The sequence below is a fragment of the Olea europaea genome, unplaced genomic scaffold (genome assembly GCF_002742605.1).
Source record: "Olea europaea var. sylvestris unplaced genomic scaffold, O_europaea_v1 scaffold290, whole genome shotgun sequence".
In the NCBI taxonomy this organism is placed as follows: Eukaryota; Viridiplantae; Streptophyta; class Magnoliopsida; order Lamiales; family Oleaceae; genus Olea; species Olea europaea.
This window is the reverse complement of record NW_019247561.1, coordinates 577,756-586,584: the sequence shown is the minus strand read 5'-3', so window position 1 is coordinate 586,584 and position 8,829 is coordinate 577,756. Positions and strand designations below refer to the sequence as shown.

The 8,829-nt window shown below is 34.0% G+C and overlaps 1 protein-coding gene across 2 annotated transcripts; it reads right to left on the bottom strand.

The window, feature by feature from the left end:
* Positions 1 to 994: 994 nt before the first annotated feature.
* LOC111384349 (protein CMSS1) lies at positions 995 to 4,888 on the bottom strand. Of its 2 annotated transcripts, XM_023008621.1 has the most exons (7): positions 4,468 to 4,888; positions 3,626 to 3,775; positions 3,496 to 3,541; positions 3,247 to 3,319; positions 2,693 to 2,742; positions 1,453 to 1,566; positions 995 to 1,329 (listed from the first exon to the last, which is right to left on the bottom strand). In XM_023008621.1, the coding sequence occupies exons 1-7, from the start codon at positions 4,793 to 4,795 to the stop codon at positions 1,203 to 1,205; spliced, it is 888 nt and encodes a 295-aa protein (XP_022864389.1). In that variant the 5' UTR covers positions 4,796 to 4,888; the 3' UTR covers positions 995 to 1,202. The 2 variants fall into 2 exon arrangements, with proteins under 2 accessions (XP_022864389.1, XP_022864388.1); XM_023008620.1 differs by lacking the exon at positions 3,496 to 3,541 and having other exon boundaries at positions 3,580 to 3,775; positions 4,468 to 4,887.
* Positions 4,889 to 8,829: the final 3,941 nt, after the last annotated feature.

Sequence of the window (8,829 nt, the reverse complement as noted above, 5' to 3'; positions counted from 1 at the left end):
AATCAACATTGTTAATTTTACAATATTTCAATTATTATATTATATTGACAATGATAAAAAAATTAAATAAGTAAATAATATAAATACTATTTAATCAAATAAAAAATTTAATTAATTACAAAAATTATAAAAAAATTAAAATTTAAATATTTTATCTGGGCCGATTCATCGACCCAGATGCCCGACTGTTAATAGTCTGGTAAACCGACTGTTAACAGCCGGCCCAGACTGTTAAACAATCTGGGCCGACTGTTAACAGTCGGGTAAACCGATTGTTACTGTCGATTTTAGGCGTTTTAACGCTCGGTGGCCGGGAAACGACCGGAAACCGCCATTCCCGGCCACTGAGCTCCATACAATGGATCTAATTTCACATTCCAGCATGCCCATGGATCTAATTTCAACCAAAATTACTAAGGATGCTAACTATGAAAAAAAACATTCGAACTGGAGTTTTGATCAGAAAACTAACCGGTTCTTTTACTTCCACTGTAGATGATGATCGTTGATTGCGACGTTGGTGGAACTCCGGTGGTCGGATTTCTGCACTGATCGGTCGGTTCGATCGGTGAGAGAATTATCAAACAGTCTGAAGGGTAAAATGGGAAAATACTGTGAAGTTTTCTTTTTAACGTAATTTGTTTTTTTTTTTTAATTCATTTAATTGGTCAAAGGCCAATATCAATTTTTGCTACCGTGTATGGGTCATTTTTGTGTATTTCCTCGGCATAATACCATCCTCTTAGAACACTTAACACGAAAGGAGAGAAAATTTTACAGAGCAGATAAATGAATTTTTTTTTTTAATTAAATAAGTTAAAACCAACTAGATAAATCATTTTTCTCCATACACATTTCCCAATAATGGTAGAGGGTAAAATATAGATTATGAAGTACTTATAAAACCAACCCGGCAATATGATAAAACGATATCACAATTCGCTAGAAAAGTTAAATCAGCTCAAAATTTAAATATTAAAATAAATGGTACGCATAAAAAAAATTAACCCAAATTAATTTGGGGAATAATTTCACTCCTCAGAGATACAAAAAAGAGCAAATTTTCTTTTTAGTAGTTTTACAACATTCACAACTCTTGTACAGCTGCAAATCTAGGCTACCGCTTCTGCAACAAAATTTATGGGCTATTAACCATAATAAACGGAGCTTTTGAACTACTTTACTCGAACAGTATTGTTCAGTCATGAATCGGTTTTCCTCATCTTCGTCTTGGAATTAGCTGGTACTTGACCGTAGAGGCCTATACGGAAATTACCTTCAAGCAGCCGATGGTGAAAATGGCTTTTATACAAGTCCCAAAACTCATCTCTGTCAAATGCGCATAGAAAAAGATAACAAATAAGATTTGCAAAATGAAAATTTTTTAAGAGTGAAAATCTTAATGAATATACTTGATAGTAACAAGGAATCTACGGGAAATTAATGCCAAACCTGACTTGAGGAAGTGTGAACAAGGAATATCCCTTAACATCTGTGTGCATGTCGAGCACAATCACTGCTAATCGAGATAGGCCCAGTGCCTCCATATCGATTAGTTTCTTAATCCTGTATAAATTCGAAAAGAAATAATTAAAAAGATAAAAAGAACTCAACTATTCTTCCAGTAAAAGCTGCTGTTGACTCCACATCAGTTTAATTACTCTCTTCTTGTTTCCAAAAACAAAATTTTGTTTCACTTATCACTCAATTAATCTTCCTTTGAAAGCAAAGTATATAATCTCAACTTACATTTGACAACTGTCAGAATCTAAATCAGTCTGTCTTAATTAAAATTCATAAACGATTCAAGGTGAGATTTAAAATTGGCTATTTCAAGATACTGAAGTCATCATAATCCGTTCATAAGATTGGTTGAATAGACGGTTTCACAGATAGTAAAATTCTTCTTGTTTCATATTCCTACATATTTTACTTCTTGACCAATTAATACATTAATCATGCATGTATCAAGCATGCATTGGTATCTAGTACATTTTAACAAGTGGAAGAGCCGGAGAGGGTTGTGCATAATCCAGTGTTGTATTATTACCTACCCACGTCCTTCAGTATTTTGCCTCCAGTCGAGGACTAAAAGGTAAATCAACTTTGTAGTTCAGCTTCCTGTCACACTAAAATTTTCTCCATGTCAGTTACTCCTTACTCCTATGCTACACCGCTTATTAGCTCCCTCTACTTGCTTTTGAACTTTTACAGATACTGCATCCAAGACATGTCCAGTATTCAACTTCTTATACCACTAACTATCCAAGACAAAAATGAATCGAGGACATAAGATTTACAACTTGCAACAGTAGGTCACTATGACTAATTTTTTTGCTTCTTTGAGAATCTGCAGCTCTAAAATCTCATTAGTTTCTTTGAAATTAAAGCATCAAAGAAATTGCATGCCGTGATCATGTAGCTAAATAAGCCACTCACAACGAGTACAAGAATTTAAAATCTTAATACACTTAATCGGTCTTTCTTCTGGCTTTAAAAAGGGTCTGTTTTATTTCATAGAAAAAAATATGGCATGGGGGATCAAAAAAGTTGAATATAAGCGACTATATAAATGGTATAATTAAAATTAAATTAAGGGTGGTGGCCCTAGAGCCAGTAAAGGAGAAAGAGAGGGAGTGCAGGTATGAGTAAAAGATCATAATCAACATATGCAAGAAAGATCATCACAAACCTGGTAGGTGTTCCACAAGCAATATTGACACGACTCTTTAACAGGGACACCTACAACAGCACACAGAGAGCAAATACAAGTTCAAACTTCAAGAGATGAGTGAAAGAGATAATAAGATGCAGGAGCAGGACAGAGAAAGAAGATAAAATGAGGCCACCGTTCTTTATAACCATGGTGGCTGTGTAGTTGTTTATCATTTGTTTTGATGTAGGACATATTCCAACTGCTTAAACAGATAAAAAAATGTGATACTAGAAGTAGTCTGATAGATGTTAGTGTTTGTTTAAAGGGGTTTGGGAGAAAGAGAGGCAGCAAAAAAAGGGATCAGGGATGAGTTTTAGAGGCAGCAAAAAAGGGGATCAGGGATGAGTTTTACTATAGTTCAATTTAGGCTTCATGTGGTTGGTTGAGACACGAGAGCGACAAGGCATTACCAGGCTACCAGCCTAAATTGATGCAAATTAAAATCCACAGTCACATCACTATTCAAGCACGTCGTGTCACATAATTTGTTCACAACTAATTTGATGTTGGTCAGAAGTAAGAACTATTACCTGCTCCTCAATCTTCATATGCTTAGAGAATAACTTTGCAGCATGACATTCTTTTGTCAAAGGACGCAATTCTCTGTAGAAGTAGAATATTTTGTTCAATGGTATTGACCAAAAATCATATAGAAAATATGAACACATTGAAATAAGCAACAAAATTGTCAGGTCTCGCAAGAGTGAATGATAGATGCGCAATAAGCACAAATATTAAAATTACATAATTTATTATTTGAATGCATGCAAGGCATCAACCTGAGAAGTTCCAGTGACCTCAGGGCAGATAGACTTATTACAAGAACTGCTGNTTTATTATTTGAATGCATGCAAGGCATCAACCTGAGAAGTTCCAGTGACCTCAGGGCAGATAGACTTATTACAAGAACTGCTGGATTCCCAGGATCAACTTTCCCTTCTTGAACATGTTTTTCACAAAGCACTTCTTTCCACGATGGCCCAAAAGCAACCTTGATATGCTGACCCAAATTGCTAATATCCTGAGCAGGACCCTCACATAGATCAAGGATGCATGTGTCTGCTTAATACAGAAAAATTAATCGCAATAATAAATTATATTCTGATTAACACAGAGTAATAAAACAAGATGAAGGGACTACAATGAAAAATATTTAACACATTATTTATTAAGTTGGACAAAAGGCAATCAATCAGCATCTTTCCACACAACAAATCACGCATCATTCCCAAGATAGTATAAGTGATTTCTCTCCATGGCACTTCCAATCATATTTCTTGAAGCGAGGTCCTAGACTATAATGATTTGAAAAGATAGATAGTGAAATTTTCAGGTTTTCATAAGTTTGCTAATTGACAAGAGATTACTGAATATGTACCTAGGCTGTGATAGAGATTTTTGCTGAAACAGAACATCATCTTTGCCAAAACTACTTGCATGATTTGCTATCAAGAAAAACGGTAATTTTATTTAACCATACCAGCTAAATTTTGTTCCGTCGTTGTTATACCTAAATTTTTCTACAATTTTCAAAGACTTTTATCTTATAGTATTAGCTACTAGTGACGCCACTAGTTAGTCCAAACCCAAAGATTTCCGATGCTAATCAAAAACTGTTTCCATTCAACATATTACTCAGAAAAAATCCAACAAAAGTAACAAAATTCAAAAAATATATATATATTTATAATTCGATATCAATTCTAACACATACAACCACATGTGTGTACAAGAAAGGGAGAGAGCCAGACCTTTGAGGGATTCTAGTTCGAGAGACGAAAGCTGAACGCCATTGGCAGATTGATACTGGTGAACGAAAAATCTCAGCTGCAGAGAAGCAGTCGCCAGTTGAACGCCATAGTTTCCATCGTTTTCTGCTGCTTCCGTGCTTTCAGTTACGTTCTTCTTTTCACGGATTTTGGTGCTATCAATTAACGTATTCCCACCGGAATTCTTTTTCTTCTTCTTCTTCTCCTTGTCCTTTGATTTAGTTTTACTAATTTTAGGTCTTTTCGAGTCCAGAGGCAATTGCTTCTTTTTCCGCTTTGAGGGGGTGGCAGAAGAGGGTTTTGCCGCCATGGTTGATTCCGAGAGCAGCTATGCGTGCTTCCGGCTAGGTTTGGGGAAATTTTTTAACGCATGCCTGGTGGAGGGGTGGGGACGAGTAAATTTTACAATGTTTTTGTTTACGACATCCTTTTTTTTACGACATCCTTTTTTTTTAAGAGATCCTTTTTTTTTTTTAATAATTACAGAAATTTCACCTATCAGAATAAATTGCTTATTTTACATTTTGCCAATTATTAAATATAAAGTTATACTTTGTTTGCCTTTTATTTTAATTTGGAAAAAGACAATAATTTTTTTATCTTTTTGTAAAAATTGATTTGTCATAATCATATTTTGTGAAAATTGATTTCTAATTTTTTTCCCCTAAATGAACAAACTATTATCTAAGACATTTAAATAAAATAAAAAAGGTAGAGGTAGAGCTTTAAACATTTGATGCCATCTATATTGCATTTATATTGTTACCATGATATTAAATTATTTTTTTATACTTAATATAATATAAATATTAAGCCTTTGTTTGAGCCCCATTTTGAGGGAAAAATGAATTCTTGAATTGTGTATTGATGAAAAATGCGTGATTAAAAAATAAGAAAAAGTTTTAAATTTGTGTATAATATTATTTTATTAAAAAATGTGTGATTGAAATGATATCAAAATACTGTTGAAAAATACATTTTTCTAATAATGGGGCTCAAACAAGGGCTAAGCGTATAAAAATTTAAAAATTAGAGAAAGTGCTACTAAATCAAGTGATTCAATAATTCTTAATTAGCCTTTTAAATTATTTAGAAATTTTTTGTTGGTATGTTAATTATTTGTGAAACATGTTACAGTTAATAAATAAATAGTGTATTATAATTCTTAGAAGGTCAAAAAAAGGGGTTAATTTCACAAACAGTCGCTGAACGTACCTGAAAAATACAAAACGATCACTAAAGTTTAAAACTTGCAGAAACAGTCACTGAAGTTTAGAGTGTTTTTAGAAACGATCACTAAAGTTTACAAACTTGCAGAAACGATCACCAAAAATTTTCAGATTTTTGAGGCAAGGTTTGCGACAATTTTTCGGTGACCTTCGACTATCAAGACTGTCAAATTTGATTATCTTTGGAAATCACACAATGTCATCTTCAATTACTATCTAAAATCTCTCCATAACTCCAAAAGATTTGGCCGGAATAAGCCCACAAAGTCAGCTTCCCGAAATCTAAAAATCTGTCCAGATTTTTCAAATTTTTGGGCGAGATTTGCGGCAATTTTTCGACAATTTCCGATCACCAAGACCGTTGGAAATTCAACAATGTCATCTTCAATTATCACCCAAAATCTTCCCATAACTCCAAAGGACTCGCCGAAAAAAGCCCACAAAGTCAGCTTCCCGAAATCTGAAAATCTGCCCACAATTTCAGATTTCGGGGAGCTGACTTTGTGGGCTTAATCTGATTGAATTTTTTGGAGTTATAGGGAGATTTTTGGTGGTAATTGTTGGGAATCTACTTATACATGCACAGCGGAATTTAAAATAATTTTCGATTCCCACCAAAAATCGCCTTTGTGTTTAGATAGAGATTGTGACAAGATTGTACCTTTTCCAGATCTGCAATCTTTTTGCTTTTCTTTTCGTTCCATCAACCTTGATTCGCCACCACAGCTGTCCAATTGTCCAGCCTCTAACGGTAATCCACACAGAGAATAAGATTGCAGTTTTTAGGGTTTCTCTTGTGCCAGCAAGAATAATGAAAACCTTATGGACTTTAAACCCTAGTTATGTATTTATATAAACCCAAACAGGCTCGGCCTGGTCCGGTCCAATAATTAATTAATCCAATTAATTAAACCCGGTCCGTGAATTAATTAATCCAATTAATTAATTCGAAAATATAAATAACAAATCCAATTAATTAATTTATCCAACGATTATTAAATTAACCAATTGGCAATTTGCAATCTTCCAATTCTCTTTTGTGTGTGACCCATTAGGTTCCCGACCACGATACCTAACGACGTGAAATATTATTTTGATCTAATCAAAATTGATAAATTAAAACACCCTTTTAATTTATCGTCAATTTACATTCGCCGTCCCTGATTGACATCTAGCAATGTGTCAGGGCAATACATGTGACGGAAAATGTCACGTGGTATGACAAAACCAAATTCGTTCGTTTACCGTGAAACTATAATCCCTTCGTCAATATGATTCGATCAATTACGAGATATGAAGTTGTGTCAATCTCGATCATCGATCATATCTTTCACTCCACTATTAAGTCAATATAAATCGAAAACTCCTTTTCGACTTATGAGTACACCTTGGCCAAAGATTTCATCATTGACTTAATTAAATGAAACGCAGAGCATAATCTCCTATTATCTAAGAGCGACGAATCCTTTATTGATCAATCACAACCTTCATACGATTCTTGACGTACCCGAACGATGTCGTATTAGCGGCTCTTTTCAGAGCAACATCCAACACCGCCAAAGTATGACTGTCCTCATATAAGGTACCATGACGACCTCAAGTCAAAGGACCAATTTCACTACCGAACGTTAGAGATTAACCACCGACACTCAGATAGTTATCCATGTGGAATCTCTCGACGGGTCTCCAATGTTTTGTTCTATAACAAAACATCCACGTGTTCATTTAAGTGTCACTACACTTTAACTTGTGAGATCAGCTACTTACTTCACAAGTAAGAAATGCCACACGTGATGGTCTATCCGTAATAACGATATCCGTATCTCGTTATTACTTACGACCACGGATGATTTAAGATTCAATCAGATGTAATTTGTATCTCACAATCACAACTCATTGTGATTAACAAATTACAAGTATTTGAATCTACGGACTCTATTATTTATTTAATTGTCTATTAATTAAATAATATATCTGTCATTTAATTGCATTAATTACATATAAAAGTATTTATGTCCAAAGTTGATGGGACCTAGAGCATAATACTTACAGTAAGTGAAAAGGACATTGTGGGCTTTCCAATGGTATCAAAATCCGACCGTCTTGGTGGTCGGAAAGAGATGATAAATTGTCACAAATGTCGCTCGAAAATTTAAAAAATTTGGGTGACCATTTCTGCAAGTTTGTAAACTTCAATGACCGTTTTTGAAAGCGCTCTAAATTTCAGTGACCATTTTTGCAAGTTTTAAACTTCAGTGACTATATTGTAATTTTCTGATAAGTTCAGTGATCGTTTGTGAAATTAACCAGTCAAAAAACACAATATGTGTCTCTAATCTTTGGTCAAAATAACAAAAGTACTATCAATTCCCGTCCTTGTGGTAGCTGACACCATCAAGATCCAATAACACCACCACTATTGTAACTGCAATTGCAACGTGTGTATGTATACATATACTATTCATATTTCACACACACACACATACACATATATACACAGGTAGGATACTAGCCATCATTGCCTTGCCCTCCATTATCCTTTTCACAAACACCATGTGAAGAAATCTCCATCACCCACGAACTAGGTAGGGGAATCCCTATGGTTGTAGCATCTGAAAAATTCATTCTATTTTTCCTATATTTTCAAGTAAACTTATTTAATGTTGATGCTGGACGGGAATTATTCAAATTGACAACAATTAAATGAGATTGCTAAACTTATTTTATGTCTTCGTTTTTAGCTCTCTTTTTCTTCTTCATAGTTCAATTGTTTATCATTCCATAGAAGATATAACCTAGTATGATGCCAGCCTTTGAAACAATCTAGTGCAACATCAAGGATTGAAAGCCCAAGAATAACTAACCAATAGGGGGTGAATTGATTTTTAAAACTTTTTCGAAAAAAAAACTTAAATAAAGGAAGCAAAGGATATGCTGATCAATTAATAATTATAAATAAATAAAAGCAAGTAGATCAATCAAATAACAAACATAAATAAGATAACAATAAGTAAAGGGGTGGAGAGGATTCAAGCGATCTAATTGTGGAGGTTCAAATAAGATAACAAATATATACATGGTTTTAAAAGATATTATACAAAAATATGTTATGCAA

What these genes read in the sequence shown, in the direction of transcription:
- LOC111384349 (XM_023008621.1), bottom strand. Translation starts at nt 4,795, where the DNA reads ATGGCGGCAAAACCCTCTTCTGCCACCCCCTCAAAGCGGAAAAAGAAG. An exon ending in ATATGAAGATTGAGGAGCAG is followed by an intron (nt 2,743 to 3,246) that starts GTAATAGTTCTT and finishes GTGCTGTTGTAG; the next exon opens with GTGTCCCTGTTAAAGAGTCG. An exon ending in GCTTGTGGAACACCTACCAG is followed by an intron (nt 1,567 to 2,692) that starts GTTTGTGATGAT and finishes GAATTTATACAG; the next exon opens with GATTAAGAAACTAATCGATA.